Source organism: Pristis pectinata, chromosome 17 (assembly GCF_009764475.1).
Source record: "Pristis pectinata isolate sPriPec2 chromosome 17, sPriPec2.1.pri, whole genome shotgun sequence".
In the NCBI taxonomy this organism is placed as follows: Eukaryota; Metazoa; Chordata; class Chondrichthyes; order Rhinopristiformes; family Pristidae; genus Pristis; species Pristis pectinata.
The window spans coordinates 30,960,723-30,981,637 of NC_067421.1; the positions used below are offsets into that span (position 1 = coordinate 30,960,723).

At 41.1% G+C, this 20,915-nt stretch overlaps 1 protein-coding gene and 1 long non-coding RNA gene across 3 annotated transcripts in view; one reads left to right on the forward strand and one right to left on the reverse strand.

Moving 5' to 3' along the window:
• LOC127579405 (uncharacterized) overlaps positions 1-20,915 on the forward strand; it is a 68,658-nt gene that overhangs the window by 23,067 nt on the left and 24,676 nt on the right. The window lies entirely within an intron of this gene.
• LOC127579404 (beta-crystallin B2-like) lies at positions 6,498-15,060 on the reverse strand. 2 transcript variants are annotated; one of them, XM_052032183.1, is made up of 6 exons: positions 14,932-15,060; positions 10,120-10,208; positions 9,818-9,936; positions 9,109-9,241; positions 7,161-7,303; positions 6,498-6,785 (listed from the first exon to the last, which is right to left on the reverse strand). In XM_052032183.1, exons 2-6 carry the CDS (start codon positions 10,177-10,179, stop codon positions 6,617-6,619), a joined length of 624 nt encoding a protein of 207 aa, XP_051888143.1. In that variant the 5' UTR covers positions 10,180-10,208; positions 14,932-15,060; the 3' UTR covers positions 6,498-6,616. The 2 variants fall into 2 exon arrangements, with proteins under 2 accessions (XP_051888143.1, XP_051888144.1); XM_052032184.1 differs by having other exon boundaries at positions 10,120-10,198; positions 14,932-15,048.

Below are 20,915 nucleotides of genomic sequence, written 5' to 3' on the forward strand. Positions count from 1 at the left end.
TAAGGAGAAAGCTGGATAAATATTAGCAAGGTAAGGTTTTGAAGGAGGGATATACTTAAATTGAAGGTAGTTCAGAGAAGGCTCTTTAGATTCATTATTTGGATGAAGGGCTTGTCTCACGAGTTGTTCTCTTCAATATGGTAGAACGAGAGGTGATCTTACTGAAACAAAAGTCACTGAGCTGGCTTGACAAGATAGATGCTGTTGGGGTCTCTCCCTCATGGAGGAGTCTTGAATAAATTTAAGATGAAGATGAGGAAGAATTTCTCCTCAAGTTTAGTGGATCTTTGGAATACTCCAGAGGTCTCTTAGGCTGAGTTATTGAATGGAATCAAAGCTGAGTTTGGGAAATCAAGGGTTATGTGGAACAGGCAGAAATGTAAGAGTTGAAGCTGAGATCAGATCAGCCATGATCTTGCTGTAGGACAGAGCAGGCTTGAAGGGCAATATAGCCTACTCCTGCTTCTATTTTTTATAATCTTAACCTACAGTGTAAGTGTGGTCTTCCAAAATTAACAATATACACATGGCTAAGGATAATTACATGCACTTACAGTATAAGTAAATCAACATTCATAGAATCATAAAATGATCCTGCACATTGGGAGGCTATTAGGAATGTTATGCCTGTCTGAACTCCACAAGTGAATCCATCATCCTGCATTTTTCTCATGGTCCAGTAAGCTTTCCTCTTCAATCTATATCCTTCTTGAAAGTTAGTATAAATTCTCTTACTGTGGCCATTTAAGTTTAAGGCCTAAACTTTGAAAAGTACAGTGCTTATGGAATGCAACAAGATTTCCCTTCCTCTTTATTAGCACTTTGACATTTAGTGAAAAGATTCCTATCAGTACAAATAAAAGGAGAACCTGCAATTACATTCCACAATCACCACCATCTTCCTCTGTGTGAGAAACAATTCCTAGATATTTGAGTGTTTTTCCTTGATAGGCATTGATTTCGGTTTCCATACGCATTTGAATGCTGCCTTGATGTCTCTCACCTTGCTTGAGCAAATTGCTTGCTGCTTCTGTGTTTGGACCCAAGCAGCAATGAGTTCTGGAGCCACAGTCCCGTAAAAACCCAAAATCTGTAAACCAGTCACTGGAGAGTATTGTTATCAACATCTTCCATCACAAAATAAAAATGTTTGGGATCGGGTATCAATCTAATGACTGGAATCAGATATAATGTCACATCCAGCCCAGTGGAAAAACATCTGAGGACTTTTGCCAAAATTGGGAGATTTGTTCCACTGGTCACGCAATAACATTCATGGTGATGATCACAAATTCACGTCTTTTAGTCCAGGTTCCAGACTCCTGTCACAATCCCCAAAAGCAACTTATTCCAATGACAGGACAGACCAGAAGAGAGTGAAATCTTATTTTGATGAAGTAGGACTGCAGCATTACGCACTTACAGGATGGCAAGTATATTGGCTATGCTCCAGATCAGTGCTGTTATCACTGAAAGATAAGTGGAGGGAGTATGCACAGAAGGCCACAGTGGAGGACTGAAGAATTGCTAATAGAGAGATGATTTTATGATCCGGTGCTTCTAAAAGGCTTCGACCCTGTGAGTTTGAATTTAAAAAAGCCTTAATATTTCACATGCATGACACACTCATTCCATAGTAAAACTGAAAGTTATATTCGAAAGCCCATTCACATTGATGTCAGTGATTGCCTGCGACTCCTTTTCAAATACTGTTTTGCAGCATTCTCCTTTATAATCAAGGGAAATCAGTGATTGACTAAGAACTTAATTTACAAACAGTTCAAGTCACAAATACTCTGAAAATGTCATGCTTTGTTGCATGGCATGTAAACAAGCTTTTAAACTGTGTTCTAAAGATAATTATTGCTCAACAATTTCAGGTTCAAAGACTAATTTTATTTGCATGTATTGAACTTTCTTCAGATAATATTTCAAAATGTAATAGATTTTTTAAATATGACATTTAATTTTTTAAAAAACATATTTAAGCTTTTCATTCAAATTTTTGCTTATGTTCCGATCTTTATTTTGCAGTCTGTGAAGTGTTTAAAAATTAGCTAAAAACTGAGCTCTCTTGTTCTGAGTTTGTGAACTGTGGGAATACCTCAGTGTGACTTGCGACTTAGCCCACTTGATGACCGCTGTTGCAAGATGCCAGTGGTTCCTTTGGTCCCTGTTAAACATCAGTTCAATATTGGAAAAGGGGAGGTTCATGCCACAGAGACTGGTTGATCCTTGTGGGCACTTTTCTTAAAGGTCATTGGTGAATGTTGACCTTAAAATCCAGGCAAATGCTGCAAGGAAATAGGCAACATAATATTCTTGTTATTGTTTGTACTGATGTTATCTGATTTCAGTGGTGCAACAGTTAGGGCACTAACATAGATTTCATTGTTACCAGAGAGAGATAATTGAAATGTAGATCTCCCCCACCCCCACCACCACCCCTTTCGATGGTAGCAATAGAATGTACATACTGCATTTGGTAAACCTCTGATAATCTAGCAGTCTTGGGACTTTGGCAGTGCTAAACTAGCATATTTTCCAATTGGATGTTGGACTGTTAAACAAACACACTTTTATTTCACTTTTTTTTAGCCTGTTACAAAGTAGTGTAATAAATTTTCCAGTGAACCCAGTGAGTTTAAAGAGAGCAGGAAATATACTTGCACTCTTGTCCTTGGCTCCAGACCCAACATCAGCTCCAGCTGCACACTCATCCCACAATCCAGACTCTGGCTCCAGCCACACCTCCAAAACCTCTGATCACACACCCGGCTTGCACTCTGGACCCAGGCTCACATTCCAGACGAATGAATGAGCCAGATGCTGGACCATCAGGATTTCTTACAACCATCACTCGCCTTAAGTAGGATAATCTGCTGACATTCAAGCCTGGATATTCCCATTCTTGTTAATATTAGCACTGGCAGTAATTCATTTATTTTAAATGGGTAACCGTTGATGTCAAAACTACTATAGACTAGTGTTTGATCCAATCTGCTGCCTGCATTCAGTCCCTATTCTAATCCAATTACCTGCTGTGGCACCTGTGAATGGGTCTTGCTGTAGGCCTCCACTTTGGAGAGGGTGCAGAAGAAGTTCACCAGGATACTTCCTGGATTAGAAAGTTTTAGCTATAAGGAGAGTTGGACAGACTTGGATTGTTTTCTCTGGAGTGTTGAAGGCTGAGGTGCGACCTGACAGAAATTTTTTTTATATACAAAAATAAACTTTATTCATAATAAAAGACAAACTATATACAATTACAAAAACAGTGCAAACCTTTACATTCTTGTATAGATCATTCTTTAGTGTTATCTTTTTATATAGAAAACAGCACCGATGCCACACGTGTGGCACCCTGGAAGCTACCCGGTCCCGTATTTACAATATTTAAGGGGCTTTCTCGCCTGTCCCCGCCCCTCCCTCTCCAGTGGCGGAAGAACCCTAAACTGTAGTCCTTCCCCACCAAGCCTTTGTGTTGGCTGCGCCCAGCTTCAGTGCGTCCCTCAGCACGTACCTCAGCACGTACTACTGCAGCCTGGAATGTGCCAGCCGGCAGCATTCCGCTATGGACATCTCGCAGTGCTGGAAGACCAACAAGTTTCGGGCAGACCAAAGAGTGTCTTTCACCGAGTTGATGATCTTCCAACAGCAGTTGATGTCCGTCTCGGTGTGTGTCCCCGGCAACTGCCCGTAGTTCAGAGAATCCTCTGTTACGCTGCTGCTGGGGATGAGCCGTGACAAGGACCCTTGCATCTTTCGCCACATCCTCCTCGCAAATCTACAGCCCGCAAAGAGGTGGGCGATCGTCTTTTCCCCAGCGCAGTCCTCCCGGGGGCAGTGCACACTGGGAGTGAGGTTCTAACCATACAGGAACCATACAGAGAGGGCCCCTCTCACTGCCAGCCAAGCGAGGTCTTGGTGCTTGTTGGTGAGTTCTGGCGATGAGACATTCTGCCAGGCTGTCTGGACAGTCTGCTCAGGGAACCACCCCACAGTATCCATTGAGTCCTTCTCCTGCAGTGCCTGCAGGATGTTCTGTGCTGACCACTGCCTGATGGACTTGTGGTCCAAGGTATTGGAAGATATAGAATTATAAGAGGTACAGATCGACTAGATAGCCAGAGTCCTTTTCCCAGGGTGCAAATGTCATGTACTAGGAGGCATAGCTTTAAGGTGAGAGGGGGAAAGTTTAAAGGAGGTTGATGAGGCATGTGTGTTAAATTACTGAGTTAATTTAAAAAGTGAAACAGAATAAACGAAAAACTTAACTTGAACTTAGAGACATAAGATGCTGGATTCTTCAGTCACTTCCACCTATCACCCCCCAGCTTCTTTCATCATTCCCACTCCTCTTCTCCACCCCCCCCCCCACCAGCCCATTTTCCCCCTCACTTGGATTCCCCTATCACCCATCAGCTCTCACTCCACCCCCTCCCCCCACCCCTTTTATACTGGCTTCTCCTCTCTTTCTTTCCAGTCCTGAAGTAGGGTCTCTATCCAAAATGTCGACTGTCCATTTCCCTCCATAGGTGCTGCCTGGCCTGCTGAGTTCCTCCAGCATTTTGTGTTTAACTTGAACTAACCTTGGTGCTATAGGTTAGCAAATTTGTTCAAGTAAATGGGGCTGCAGTTGGCACCTTAATCACTATACAGTGTTAGCCCCAAGATTTGGGGGGAATAGATTTAGGATGGAGATGAGGAGAAATTACTTTTCCCAGAGAGTAGAGAATCTGTGGAATTCTCTGCCCAGGGAAGCAGTAGAGGCTACCTCCTTAAATATTTTTAAGACAGTTAGATAGATTTTTGTAAAGTAGGGGAATTAAGGGTTATGGGGAAAAGGCAGGTTGGTGGATCTGAGTCCACGGCCAGATTAGCCATGGTCTTATTGAATGGTGGAGCAGGCCCAATGGGCTAGATGGCCTACTCCTGCTCCTATTTCTTATGTTCTTATTTGAGGGACCAGATGCAAACTGTTCCAGTGTTGCCTCTACTCAGCATGTCCTGACTAGAACTGTCATGCACATTGAAGCTCAGTGGTCAACAAATAAAGATTCTACTGTCAGAGTTAAACCTGAGAGATTTCTGGTATAAAAGTGATGGCATTCATGAATGGCACCCTAGTATGAAGTAGTGCATTTAGTATCTTTTTGTCAAATTCCTTATTTATTATTGATATTATATCCAAATAGGAAAACTATTGCTGTTTAATTGTTCCTGAAATTTACAGTAACAAGGTTAAATGTTAAAGCTATGGTTTTGCATTAAATAAAATGAAAAAAGTTAGATTAGCATTTTATGTTTTCTATTGTTCAGAACTAAAATTTCATGTAATAACAAAACTGGGTATTATGGCATTTCTCTACGACCTGGTTTGCCAGAAGCTTTCTCTTCCTTTGTGCACAAAACTGTGGACCACCATTTAGTATTGTGTCAAATGGACCCCATGGTAAAAGAGTAGGAGGAATATCTGACTGGGGACAAGGTTGAAGGTTATTTGATTTTCACACAAGATGGGGAACATTGTGGAAGGTTTAGTAAATTATCACTACTCAAATAGCTGAAATGAAACTCTTCATTCTATACTCTAGACTGTTACAAATGTTCCGACCAGGCTGTTTATCATCACAGGCCTGCAGTGCCATTCAGTGGTCACATTGTTGTATGACACAAGATAAGATTAACAAGATCTGCAGATGTACTTAACATATCTCAGCTTCGATCTTCTCAGACACTTTAAGAACAATGTCTTAAGGAAAATGTCTGAGAAAATCCAATTCTGTTCAACAATCAATGCTGTTAGGAAAGAACTGTGTGAAAATTTAGTCACCTAATTCAACAGTTAACTAGTGAAAAATGTATCAAATAATCAAATGCTGAATTTTTAAAAAATGTTACTTACATAATACTGGCTATACTGTTATATGATATGTTGTGGGTATATCAGTTCCACTTGCTGTGTTTAGCATTTGCCAGTAGATTATGGCCTGCTTGTTACATAAATTTGCAAACTATGCCCACTGACTTAAATTGTTAGACAGCTGTAATTTCCCATTTCCCCCCCCCCCCCCCCCCCCCCCCCCCCCTCAACAAAGATACCAAGCTTTGGTTCATAGAATGCTGATCACTGTCCAGCATCCGTGTAAGGCTGTAATCAGCATCACAGTTGACCCAGACACTTTCCAAAACACACCGTGGGATAGTGATGAAGAATAATACTTGAGGCTTATTTTTGATGCATGTCACTGGATATTGAAATCATTCATAACCAACCATTTAGTGTTACCCGCTCCCCAGCTAAGATTACTTTACAGCCAAACTATTCAGTGAATTATTCCCACAGAACATCACTGTGAACAAAATCCAATGGATCAATTTTGTGGAAAATCTGGTGTTTCTTTTCTTTCCTTCAGCTCCCTTGCTATTAAGCCAGTTAATATTTAAAAAGAAAACACATGATCGAGGAGGTGAGTTTGAAATGCAGGATTTTATTGAATTGGCTCAGCTATCATATTTGTACAGAATACTTTGGGAAAGCATTCGTTTAACCCGTGGTTAGGAATTTAGCAGCAAATCAGTGAGAAAATGATGACGGGAGCAGAGGTGCTTTTCAATTGGTGGGATGAAAGACACCCCTCTGATGCCACTGCATATCCCTAATACGTCTGACAGACTGGATCTGAGGCTGCTGAGCTCCAAATTCACTGTTGTCCTTGTATTCCTTCTTCTCAAGCAGATACTGGTAGCCTCTGTAGCCTGGGTACTGGTAACCAACCCATCTGAAAAGCAAATGGAAACATGCAAGGGAAATGCCAAGGGAAATGGAGATCTAATGTTCTATTTCATGAGTGGTGACTTTAAGGATTTCTGAGAACTGTCAACTGTAGTAAGCACTTGCATGAACCAGATCACTGATGCTCTGCCCTCCACCATATAAGCCCATAGCTGGGAAAAGCTGGCATCCTGATATGTGCTCCAGCGGTGGTAGGAATTCTAAAAGCAGCTGTAGCACCAAACAATATTGTACCTTACATTAAGAAAATAATCATGTTTTATGGGATGATTTTCAGCATGTCCCATGACATCCAATAGCAGTCAGAGTCTGAGGATTTAAATAAAAAATATTTTTCTAATAGTCTTCCTGCAGTACTCACGTTCCATTTAGAACACGAATGGATGACACTTTCTCCTGGTATCCATGAGCATGGAAGCTTGGTACATCATCATCTATGATTTCAATTTTCTTTCCAGTGAAGTTGGGGTTTTCATAAAGAATGATCTTATGTTCGTGCCCATCCTGTAGATGCAATTACATAAAAAGGTAATTCCTCTTTATAACGAGAACTTGATGTTGTCAAGTGTGCAGCATGTAAATGAGAAATGAGATGGGGCCAAGGATGGACCTCAGATGTAACTGTGCTAGAACAGGAAGGAAAGTCATTGCAGGTGATTTTCCGGCTATGACTGGATAGATAACAAGCAAATACGGTCATACCCAGATGCAAGTGGTGGACATGGTGTAGTATAAGTTATAAGGATAGCTTATTATAAGTCTCAGTCATCTGGAATGTCATCTGTAACTTAGACAAGAAGTGTTCTGGTGAAGTGGTAGAGGCAGAAACCTCAGTGGAGGGGGAAAGAGAGATGTGCTTCTGGGAAGGATGGCCATGGATGTCAAAGGCAATAGTATGTTCAGGGACTTTGGAGAGGAAAGGGAGGTAGGAAGTGAGTACTAGCTTAAGAGTTATTTTTTAGGAGGGGTAATCTTTATAGAATGATCTCAGCTTCAAACTATCCAGCTACACTTCATGTTCCTTTGCTGATTGGTACACCATCAGATCAGAAACACTAAGCTTTATAGAATCTGGGATAGAAACTAAATACATTGGTAGCATATCAAACAGATGAGTGACGATACAAAATATTACAATTAGAAAGTATTATTGTTGTCTCATGATCACAGTCGAAGCTCTGAAGCATTTAGGATTAAATGCTCTGAAGCATCTGAAGATTAAGAGAACTTAGTTCCATAACCAACCATTATGTATAAAGAATATAATCATACGAGAACAGTTATTATTTCCACAATAAAACAAACACCTTTAATGGATACCATACAAGGTGCTTTGAATACAATTGCATCATGCATCGTGTAACCCAATGAAGCATCATTTTATTAAGTAGACCAAGGGTTAAAGAACTGCTCATTACTTATTTACTGAAGTTTCTGGCAATATCATAACTTGTGATGGAAACTTTGTCTAATAACAAACAGTACAAGATAGTACAAAATGTCACTCTGGACAGTAATTAAAAAAAAAAGCCTGATGACTGAATTAGCAAATCCTTTTCCTCATGTCGTTATGAACCACAGATCAAAGGACATCCTGCTCTAGTCTGTGATATTATCCAGGCAGCAATCAATTTTGAAAACTTGATCCAATTTTTCTCAGTCTATAGGTGGAATAAATTAGGATTATCAGAGTTGATGCCAATTGATTCTTGTTGGAAAATAGGCATGTAGATGCTCAATCAGGATGGAGATGAGTTTGACTATGATGCCCTAAAAGTCAAATAGCTGTTGAGGCTTGCAGATGGGAAGTGCTCATCTGGGTGAGATACTGAAGAGGTGTGAAATTTTGTTCCACCAACAGGCAGTACCTTTATATAGAGGGGAGAAAAAGAGGGAGGAAAATGAAAATAAAAATCAAACAGTGACCATGAATCACAGTGAACAGTGATTCATATACATTCTGAATGTCAAAACATCAAAATGTTGATCTGATATTTTCCAAATTCATTCTCTGCTCATGTGCAGCTTCCATCTGCAATCATTGAATAATGATTGGAATCAAGCCTTGTCCCCAAATGTTGTTTCAGGTCCCTGTATGACAACTGCCAAGAATAACTGTGTAAGCTCAATTGCTGTCTTGGTTGAGATCAGCTAGCTCATCATGGGCAGAGGCTGGTCCTGCAAGCTTCCTTATTTATGAGTCTGAGTCCAAACCATTTAGACATTTAAGTAGTCCCTCATTTCTGCTGCTCTGATGCTATTTGGTTAGGTTCCCTTCTGACTTAGCTGTGTGATCAGGACCAACATACCAATTTCACGGGTTTGAAGGAACCAATACTGTCACTTCGGCGGCTGTTTGTCCATGTATCCCAGCGAGGATATTCTCCTTTCTCAAATACAAACTGTTCACCCTTGCAGCCTGCCTGTTCAAAGCCAATCCATCTAAAAGTAAAATAAACAATGTTTGGTTTTTAGACATCAATACTCATAACAAAACTGTTTATTTGGTGAGGGTGGTCTAACACTGTTTGTACCAATTGCAAAGGCAAGATTATTTTTGTTCAAATTGAATCTCTCAAAGTGATGACTTTCAGATTTCACTTTCCTCATACAAGCACATTTGAGATACTTGAACGTACTGTGATTGACTCCTTCATGAAAATAATGGAAAGAAAAACGTCATCAAAACATTAAAACTGCATTGTTATTATCATTGTCATTTCAATACTTTTATTCCTGAAGGAAAAATGCAAAAATGTTAATAATAATAAAAGCAAAAAAATGCTGGAAAAACTTGGTAGATCAAGTGGCATCTGTAGAAAGAAAAGCAGTGTTAACACGTCCTGCCAAGAGTTTCCAGCATTTCTATTTTTATTCTAGATTTTCAGCTTTTGCAATAGTTTATTTTTAAATTTCCAATCACTGCAGAAAACATTAAGGCTGAAAATGTAAAATAGGTGCATAAGATGCCTGGAAATGATTTGGTGTAAATTCTATGCAATTCCTTATAATACTTACGGTCCACTGTGTACAACAAGGGAGCCAACTTTTTCCAATCCAGCCTCTTTCAAATTGGGACAGGGACCATTCAACTCATGAAAACGGCCCTGGAAATTCTCTTGCTCAAACAGGACAATCTGAAACAGTGCAACAAAATGAGATTGGCCTAGTTAATACATTAATTCAAAGAAGAAAACAGTTGAAAGGATTTTTGAATTTGAAAAGCCCAGTGCTTAGAAAGTATCATCCCATTGTCTCAACTGAATCAGAATTCAAAATTTATTGATAGATACTCATGAAAGAAGCCAGCAAGAACTAACCTTGTGGGCAACAGTTGATGTGGGGTGCTGCTTGGGTGTTGGGTTCTGTTCAGATGCCATTGTGGCTGAGTGTGTGTTTCTGTAAAAATCTAACAGAAAATGGTAAACTGATTACATGTCAGATAACTATCAAATCAAACCACTACTTAATGCCTTGAATTAGGAATAACATTGATATCCAATTTTTTTTGTTTGCAAGATATGGCCACAAACTGGTTGAATTAGACATTCTCAGGATTAAATCATGCTATTCCTTTATTTCTAACTTAATTTGTCTCAAAATATATCATGCAAATTAATACACTGTGAAATTAAAGTGAACCAATTGCCAAAAACATCACAATCTGCCACATAGCATGTACCCTTGATTCTGTGATTTTCTATGACAGAAGTAGCACCATAACTGTGAGAAGAACAAGAACTTAAGCTGAAAAATTTCACCAACTCTCCCATTAAAAAATGATAGGAGTACATTTCAAATGATCAATGTTATAACATTTAGACAATAATATATAATATCCCGATTTTGCAGTCTTCCAAAAGAAACTCCAATGGACTAACATCCACAAGCTATATATAAAATAAATTGTGGTAAATCTGCAGTTTGGTTTTTCATGGTGTTCCTTTATTTAATGCTACAATTGATATTTTTTTAGCAGATATAGTAAGGGGAACATTTTATCAAAATTGCAAGCTCCCTGAAGCAATCTGAAGTTAATAACAGAATCATATGGTATAAATATCATCCCTCTCTCTAACTCCCTCTCTCTAACTCAACTCACTGTATTTTTTTTCTTTCAACAAATGTTGGGCAACCTGCTGCATTTTTCCATCATTCTCTGCATTTCTCTTTATGTGAACCCTCTCAGTGTTTTTGGATTTCAGATTGTAATTCACTATCTAGTATCTGCTCTTCTCTGAAACGGTCTATTTGAAACGGTGGTAACCATTAATTCGTTGTAATTTAGTGTCTCAGAAGACCAGTGTTGTGAGTTTAGTTGTACTTCACTAAGGCTGTTTTGAACTTTGCAGATAAGGAGTAAGTTTCCTCATGGAAATTATCCATTAAGATCCTGCTTTGTTCCCATCAGTTCTGCTCACCTTTAAATATACAAGTTAAGCTCCAGTGATAAATTTAACTGGAAGCCTTTATGGAGTGGTAGTGCTTCTCATCCCCAGGACTGCCTCCTGTCTCTGTCTATTCCATTCTTGCCTGATAGCCATCCATCTCTTTCCAGTTTGGTCATCGGGTGACCCACTCTGGATAGAGTTGTACTTAAAGCCTTCATCACATGACCTCCTGCCCTGAACTACCCCTTCATATGACTACCATAGACCCATGCTCCTGTTAGCCATCTGGAAAGGGAACATGCTCTTTCTGTTATGGAACTGGATTAATTGATGATTGGTGAAGCAGCCTTTTCACCTTTATCTAAGTCTTCTGTAAACAATGATTGAAATAGTTCAAGGAAAGTGAGACACAAATCAGTTTTGTTAATGGCCCACTAGTTTATCTCCTGCGTGCTCACAACATATGCCAGAAGTTGATTTTCAATTCCAGAATTACTTCTACCTCACGTTAAAACTGGTACTCATGTTATTCAAAGAATCCCACTATTAATTAAATGTAATTAAATTTCTCTGCCACATTAAGAATAACATGAATAGTTTCACTGTAGCATATGTATGTGGTATGCCATGTTCACAAGAACCAAGGCAAATCCAATCTGGCTAATTACCAGCCAATAGGTCTAGTTCAGATCATAAGTAAAGTGGTGGAAAGTGACAATAGTGCTGCCAAGCAACACTTTTCAGCAATAATTTACTTGGTACCAGATCTCATCTCAGCTTTGGTCAAGACATAGACCAAAGAGTTGAATTCCAGAGATGAAGTGAAATTGATTGCCCTTGACATCGGCAGTATTTGGCCAAGTGCAGCATCAAGGAGCCCTGGTAAGACTGAAGTCAAGGGGATAGCACTCCGAAGATTGAAGTCGTATCTTGTACGTAGTAGGATGATCGTGATTATTAATGCTCAGTCATCCTAGCCCCAGGACGTAACTGTGGTAGTTTCTCAGAGCAATGCCTGAGGTCCAACCAGTTTCAGCTGCTTCATCAATGAACATCCTTTCATCATAAGGTCTGAAATGGGTATGTTCAGTCATGATTGTGCCATGTAAAATTTCATTCATAACTCTTCAATAAACCGATTCACACCAGCATACAGCAAGACCTAAGCAACATTCAGGTATGGGTTGTAAAATGGGAAGTAATTTTTGTACCACAAAGTATCAGGCAACAACCATCTCCTACAAGATAGGGTAACCACTTGCTCTTGTTATTCAGTGGCATTTCCTTTCATAATTCTATCTCATCAACATCCCTGGGGCGAGGGGCCGGTGGTGGTCACCATTGACCAGAACATAAACTGTACCAGGCACATAAACACTGTGACTACAAAGCAGATCAGAGGTTGGATATCTCTCATTTCCTAACACTCAAGGCAGGACTCAGTGGTGCAGATGAGTGTTCTTCACTTGTCTGCATGTGTGCAGCTCCAACTACAGGCAAGAAATTTGACACCATTCAGGATAAACCAGCCCACTTGATTGCTTAGGCTGTTCACCATTCTAAGCATTCATCCCCTCCAACATTACTGTATTGTGGCCGTAGTATATACAATTTACAAATTGCATTGCAATTACTTGTAAAGCACCTCCCAAATCTACAACCTCTACCACCAAGAAGGACGAGATCTTTGGGCGCCCGGGAACATTATCACCTTCAGGTTGCACTCCAGTCACACAATATCCTGACTTTCCATTCCTTTGTCATCTCTGGGTCTAAATTCTGGAACTGCTTACCCAATGGGACAGAGGGCATATGTTGAGGAAAGTGACCCACCACCACCTTCTCCAGGATATTTAGAGGTGGACAATAAATACTGGCATTGCTAGCAATGCCCATATCCTGAAAATGTATAAATAAATTGGAAAAAATGCCAAGATCTTTACTATTCATGATTGGTTTGACCAGTTAATGACATACCCTGATTTCATCTTCAAACATTTCACACTACTCCAATGCACAAGTGTTCCAAAACAGCTCATAACAATTTACTACATTTGACCAAACAGCAGCTGTCTCTTGCATAGCCTCCAACAGAAGATAATACAAGTCATCATACATAGAACAACAAAGCTGCACAAGTTGCCTTAATAAAATATTTTAATTCTAGCTATTTTATAAAGGGTTAGAATTGTCTGGGGATGTAAGCGCTCTTACCAGTACCCAGTCGTGTCAGTGCAGAATAGCAGTCTGCCTGCAAATTTATACTGAACTCAAATAGAACGATGCCAAAAAATATTTGTTAAATAGTCAGAGTGGACTTGTGAATAGATGGATTGGGATTAATGCTAAATAAAGCAAAACTTTTAATGACACGCTGGGTGCATTGTTTTGCATAATACAAGGAGTGTTATTTCATTAGCTTTCAGATTCACTGGGTGCCCACATTGTTTGGGTTCAGTGCAGAGAGATTTGAAGAGTGCTTGCATCAGCTCTATTTGTGCCAGCAACTGTGAGCGTGACCCTACAGACAAAGCACACATCAGCCCTACTCCAGTGATTTTTGAGCCAGACTCCTGTTCCCCATCACAACCAGAACTCCAGTGTAGTTCTGGAAAAGACTGGAATCAAGTTAACAGATAGAGAGAAATATGCTAACTGTATTGGCATGGCAATGGTAGGGTATGGCAATTTTTAGTTAATCTTCCCATGTGGAGCAACGTTACTGATAAAATTACTGTGTTGCGGTTATTGATTCACTATTAATGTCAAATACACATCTTTCAGAAGTAATAAATAATAGTGGCAATTCTCCTTTCAATTCTTCTCTCCTTAATTCTTCTCTCCTCTGTTGTGAATGATTTTCAAGAACATAAGAAACAGAATCAAAAGTTGGCCATTTTCAGATCTGCTCATAGCTGATCCTGTGTAAGACTATTGAATGGTTACCTAATACGATAAATCTTGACCTCACAACCTACCTCATTATGACCTTTCACCTTATTGTCTACCTGCACTGCACTTTCTCTGCAGCTGTTACACTTTATTCTGCATTCTGTTATTATTTTACCTTGTACTACCTCAATGCACTGTGTAATGAATTGATCTGTATTAACGGTATGCAAGACAAACTTTTCACTGTGCCTCGGTACATGTGACAATAAAAAAACAATTCCAATTCCAATTCCAAGTCCCCACCCAATTCCTAAATCCTGTTATTCCCTTATTGACCATCAATCTTGGTCTGGGTGGCTGAACTGAGTGAAATGTCTCCTCCTCTCCCCTGTTCTTAGAATATCCCACCTGGACTCTCCCATTTGATGAAACAGCCCCCTACCACCCACTCTACCAGTCCTTCTCAGAATTATGTGCATTACATCGAAAACACCTTGTATACTAAACTTCAGAAAGCATAGTCTAATTTTACTTTATATCTCCTCTTGTGTCAACCCAGGGGACAGTCTGTTAAATCTATAATGTACTGACTCCAAGGCAAATAGATCCTCCTTCATGTAACAAAACTACAACTGTACCAGAGCCTTGAATCTCAGAAACACTCCCTTGCTTTTTCATTCTTCCCCCATCACCCCCCCCCCCCGCTATAAATTCAATATGCCATTGCCTTTCTAAATCCAATTTAACATCTTATAACTCGAGGGCCATCAGATCAAAATCCCTCTACACAACAATATTTACTCATTTATCACTGTTTTTATATTTTTCCTTAAAATATATTTGACATACCAGGAGTAATGCAGGTTTCCGTTTTACACAGGGAAATTTGGGGTGAAGTAGGACTTTGAGCTTGAACATCTGGGTAGCTTTGGCCAATGATTTCTATCCTTTGGGAAGCTTGCAGGTGGTGAGTTTGAAAGGCAGACAGGACTGGGTGAAGCAGCTATGTAGAAAATGACCTATTTCTCATATTTCCTCTTTCCCATGCTTGTCTTTGTGTTGAGCAACAAATATCTTCCCAGTTTTCCTTCTCCTTTTCATTGCCATCTGCCTCCTCCCTTGACCCACAGGCCCACAACTCCTCCCATGCTGTCTCCATCCATCATATTTACTTCCTCCTCAAGTAGTGCACTGTGACACAAAATGCACTGTGGCAAATTGCCAAGGCTTCATTGACAGAACTTCCCCAAAATCACGATCCCTCCCAACTAGAAGGATAAAGGAAGCCAAACCCAAGGTCACCCAACTTAAAAGTTCCCCTTCAAGTGACCTATCAACCTAAATTAGATAAACATCGTCATTACTGAATCAAAAGCCTGGAACTTCCTGCCTAACAGCACAATGTGAGTACCTCACCACATGGACTTCAGCAATTCAAGAAAATGCCATAACAACACCTCCTTAAGGCAATAGATACTAGTCTTGCCAGTAATGCCCAGTAATGGAGAACCTTGCCTGGCACCAACACAAGTCAGACAGATGGTGAGGAATGTATCTGTGAGTTAATGATGTGCAGGCTTCCCCTACCACCAGCACAGCCTCAGAAACTTGCACTCAATACCTCATCTCCTGGGCCTTTAGTAGTCCTTCAATCTGAATAAATTTAGAAACTTCATATCTTGGGCATAGAACATGGAACAGTACAGCACAGGAACAGGCCCTTCGGTCCACGAGGTTGTGCCGAACTAATTAAATTAGTTATCAAATGTCCATCTAAACTATTCCCTTCTGCCTACAAAATGTCCATATCCCTCCATTTCCTATCTAAGAGCCTCTTGAACATATCATATTTGTCTCCACTACCACCCTGGCAGTGAATTCCAAGCACCCACCACTCTCTGTGTGTAAAAAAAAAACTTGCCCCACACATCTCCTTTGAACTTACACCCTCTCTCCTTAAATGCATGCCCTCTGGTATTACACACTTCAACCCTAGGAAAAAGATACCGGCTGTCTACTCTACCTATGCCTCTCATAATCTTATAAACCTCTATCAGATCTTCCCTCAGCCTCTGCTGCTCCAGAGAAAATAACCCAAGTTTGTCCAACCTCTCCTTATCACACATGCCCTTTAATCCAGGCAGCATCCTGGTAAACTTCTTCTGCACCCTCTCCAAAGACTCCACATTCTTCCAGTCATGGGGTAACCAGAATTGAATGTAATACTCCAGATGCGGCCTAACTAGAGTTTTATAAAGCGGCAACATAAATTCCCTACTCTTGAACTCAATTTCTAGACTAATAAAGGCAAGCATGCCATATGCCTTCTTTACCTCCCTATCAACCTGCGTAGCCACTTTCAGGGAGCTATGGACTTGGATCCCAAGATCCTTCTGCACATCGACACTGTTAAGGGTCTTGCCATTAACAGTATACTGTCCCTTTACATTTGATCTCCCAAAGTGGAACACTTCACATTTGGCTGGGTTAAACTCCGTCTGCCTTTTCTCCACCCATATCTACAACTGATCTATATCCCACTGTGGCAGTCTTCTACGCTATCCACAACACCACCAATCTTTGTATCATCTGCGAACTTACTAACCCACCCATCCACGTCATTTACATATATATATAATCACAAACAGCAGAGGTCCCATACATCTTAATCTTCTGGATCAGCCTCCCCTGAGGGACCTTGTCAAACACCTTACTAAAATCCATGTCATCAACATCAACAGCTCTACCTTCATCAATTGCCTTTGTCAATTCCTCGAAAAACTCAATCAAGTTAGTAAGACATGACTTGCCCTGCACAAAGCCATGCTGACTGCCTTAATTAGGCCATGTTTTTCCAAATGCTCATATATCCTATCCCTAAGAATCCTTTCCAGTAACTTCCCTGCTACTGATGTGAGACTCACCAGTTTATAGTTTCCAGGATTATCCCTATTTCCCTTCCTGAATAATGGAACAACATTAGCTACTCGCTAGCCCTCCAGTATCTCACCTGCTGCTAGAGAGGACACGAAGATATTGGTCAAGGCCCCAGCAATCTCATCTCTTGCCTCTCTCAATAACCTGGGGTGTATCCCATTAGGGTCTGGGGACTTATCCACCTTAATGTTCTTTAAGAGACCCAACACTGCCTCCTTTATCTCAAAATGCCCTAGCATTTTAGCACACTCCACACTGATCTCCCTGTCCTCCACATCCTTCTCCTTGGTAAATGCTGATGCAAAGTACTCATTAAGGATCTCACCCACATTTTCCACCTCCATGCACATGTTCCCTCTTCTATCCTTGGTCATACCTGCTCCCTAGTTATCCTCTTGCTCTTGATGTATGTATAGAATGCCTTGGAATTCTCTTTAATCCTACTTGCCAAGGACTTTTCGTGGCCCCTCCTAGCTCTCCTTATTCCCTTTCTGAGTTCATTTCTGACTTCTTTATAATCCTCGAGGGCTCTGTTTGATTTTAGCTTCCTAAGCCTTACATACCTTTTTCTTCCTGACTAAATTCACCATCTCTCTCATCATCCAAGGTTCCCTTATCTTGCCATCTTTGTCCTTCCTTCTTACTGGAACATACTTGTCCTGTGCTCTGTGCAGTTGGTCTTTAAACGCTCTCCACATGTCAGATGTGGACTAGCCGAGAAACAGCAGTTTCCAATTAACTCTCCCTAGTTCCTGCCTAATGCTCTCGCAATTTGCCCTGCTCCAATTTAATACTCTCCCGCAAGGTCCATACATCCTTATCTATAGCTATCTTAAAACTTAAGGAGTTGTGGTCACTGTCCCTAACTGTTCTTCCTCTGGAAGGTCAGTCACCTGGCCAGGCTCATTTCCCAACACCAGGTCCAGTACGGCCCCACGTCTTGTTAGACTATCTACATATTGATTTAAGAAACCCTCCTGGATGCACCTAACAAATTCTGCTCCATCTAAACCTCTTGCACCACGGAGGTCCCAGTCTATATTAGCGAAGTTGGAGTGACCTACTACAACAACCCAATTGTTTCTGCACCTTTCCCTAATCTGCCTGCATATCTGTTCTTCAATGTCCCAGTGGCTACGGGGGGGGGGGGGGGGGGGGGTCTGCAGTATAATCCCATCAGAGTGATTGCACCTTTCTTATTTTTGAGATCTACCCATATAAACTCAGTGGATGAGCCCTCCATTGTGTCCCCTCTGAGTGCAGCTGTGATACTGTCCCTGATTAATAGTGTAACTGACCCCCCCCTTCCCTTTACCACCTCCTCTATCCCTCTATCTTTTCTAAAACAGTGAAACGCTGGAACGTTAAGCATCCATTCCTGTCCCTCTCTCAACTAAGTCTCTGTTATAGCCACATCATCATAGTTCCATGTACTGATCCATGCTCTCAGTTCATCACCCTTACCCAAAATACTCCGAATGTTAATATTCACACACTTCAACCTGTTTGTCCCATTGTATCTAACACCTTGCTTCTGCCTGTTCTTACTGGTCATGGCATCTCCCTTCCTCTCAATCCCTCCACTTTTCTGACCTGGTGCTCTGGTTCCTATCCCCCTGCCAAACTAGTTTAAACCCTCCCGAGTAGCACTAGCGAACCTCAAGGCCAGGATATTGGTTCCCCTCCAGTTAAGGTGCAACCCGTCCAAGAAGAGATTCCAGTGATCCAAGAACCTGAAACCCTGCCCCCTGCACCAGTTCCTCAGCCACACATTCACCTGTCTTATATCTTTCTATTCTTGCCCTGACTAGCACATAGCACTGAGAGTGATCCAGAGATTACTGCTTTCGAGGTTCTACTTTTCAGCCTATTTCCTAACTCCCTATACTCACTGCGCAGGACCTCTTACCCCTTTTGACCTATGTCATTGGTGCCAATGTGCACCATGACCTCTGGCTGCTCATCCTCCCCCTTGAGAATGTTCTGCAGCCGATCTGAGACATCCTCAACCCTGGCACCTGGGAGGCAACACACCATCCTGGTATCTCTTTCACGGCCACAGAATTTCCTGTCTGTTTCCCTAACTATCGAGTTTCCTATCACTATTGCTCTGCCTGAATTTACCCTTCCCTGCTGAGCCTCAGAGCTGGCCACAGTGCCACTAACCTGGCTGCTGATGCTCTGACCTGATAAGCTATTCCACTCCCCCACCCCCAGCACTATCCAAAGGGGTATACTTGTTGCTGAGAGGGATGGCCACAGAGGGACCCTGCACTGTCTGTCTCTTCCCTGCCACCTCTTGGATATTTCTGTCAATAATTGACCTGTACGATTGGTTTATAAGACAAGCTTTTCACAGTACCTCGCTACAAGTGACAATAATATACCAATACCATCACTTCCTTTCTAAAGCTCTTTCATTCAACCTTACCTATTTAATTCCTTTTCAAATACTGATATGAAATGTATACATAAAATTCAAAAGATTCCTCCTTATTACAGTTTACGTATATGTGTGTGTGTGGTGTGTTTTTATGGATAGTAAACTGTCTAGCTGCCATATGTTTCAATATTTAAAAATATCTATATATTTGAACTTAGTTTTACTCTGGGTTTTCACAACAGGCATTTCTTCCTTCCAGTTTTCAGTTCTGATGAAGGATCCAACTAAAATTGGTATTGGTTTATTATTGTCACTTGTACTGAGGTACAGTGAAAAACTTGTCTTGCATACCGATCGTACAGGTCAATTCATTACACAGTGCAATTACATTGGGTTAGTACAGAGTGCATTGATGTAGTACAGGTAAAAACAGTAGTAGTACAGAGTAAAGTGTCACAGCTACAGAGAAAGTGCAGTGCAATAAGGTGCAAGGTCACAACAAGGTAGATGGTGAGGTCATAGTCCATCTCATCCTATAAGGGAACCATTCAATAGTCTTATCACAGTGGGGTAGAAGCTGTCCTTAAGTCTGGTGGTGCATGCCCTCAGGCTCCTGTATCTTCTACCTGATGGAAGAGGAGAGAAGAGAGAATGACCCGGGTGGTTGAAGTCTTTGATTATGCTGGCTGCTTCACCAAGACAGCAAGAGGTAAAGACAGAGTCCAAGGAGGGGAGGCTGGTGTCTGTGATGCGCTGGGCTGTGTCCACAACTCTCTGCAGTTTCTTGCGGTCCTGGGCAGAGCAGTTGCCGTACCAAGTTGTGATGCATCCAAATAGGATGCTTTCTGTGGTGCATCGCTAAAAGTTGGTGAGAGTCCAAGGGGACATACGGAATTTCTTTAGCCTCCTGAGGAAGTAGAGGCACTGGTGAGCTTTCTTGGCTGTGGCATCTACGTGATTTGACCAGTTCAAGCTGTTGGTGATGTTCAATCCCAGGAACTTGAAGCTCTCAACCCTCTCGACCTCAGTACCATTGATGTAGACATGTGCATGTACACTGCCCCCTTTCCTGAAGTCAATGACCAGCTCTTTTGTTTTGTTGACATTGAGGGAAAGGTTGTTGTCATGACATCTGTATTTTTTTCAATAGAGTCATAGAGTTACACAGCATGGAAACAGGCCCTTTGGCCCAATGTGTCCATGCTGACCAAGATGTCTATCTGAGCTAGTCGCATATGCCTGCATTTGGCCCATATCCCTCAAAACTTTTTCTATCCATGTACCCATCTAAATGTCTTTTAAACATGGTAATTGCACCTGCCTCTACAGCTTCGTCTGACAGCTCATTCCAATATGCCCACCACCCTCTGTGTGAAAATGTTGCCCCTTTTAAATCTTTTCCCTCTCACCTTAAATCTATGTCCCCCAGGTTTAGACTCCCCTACCCTGGTAAAAAAAAAAACTGTGACTTTCCATGCTGTCTACACCCCTCGTGATTTTATATAAAACAATG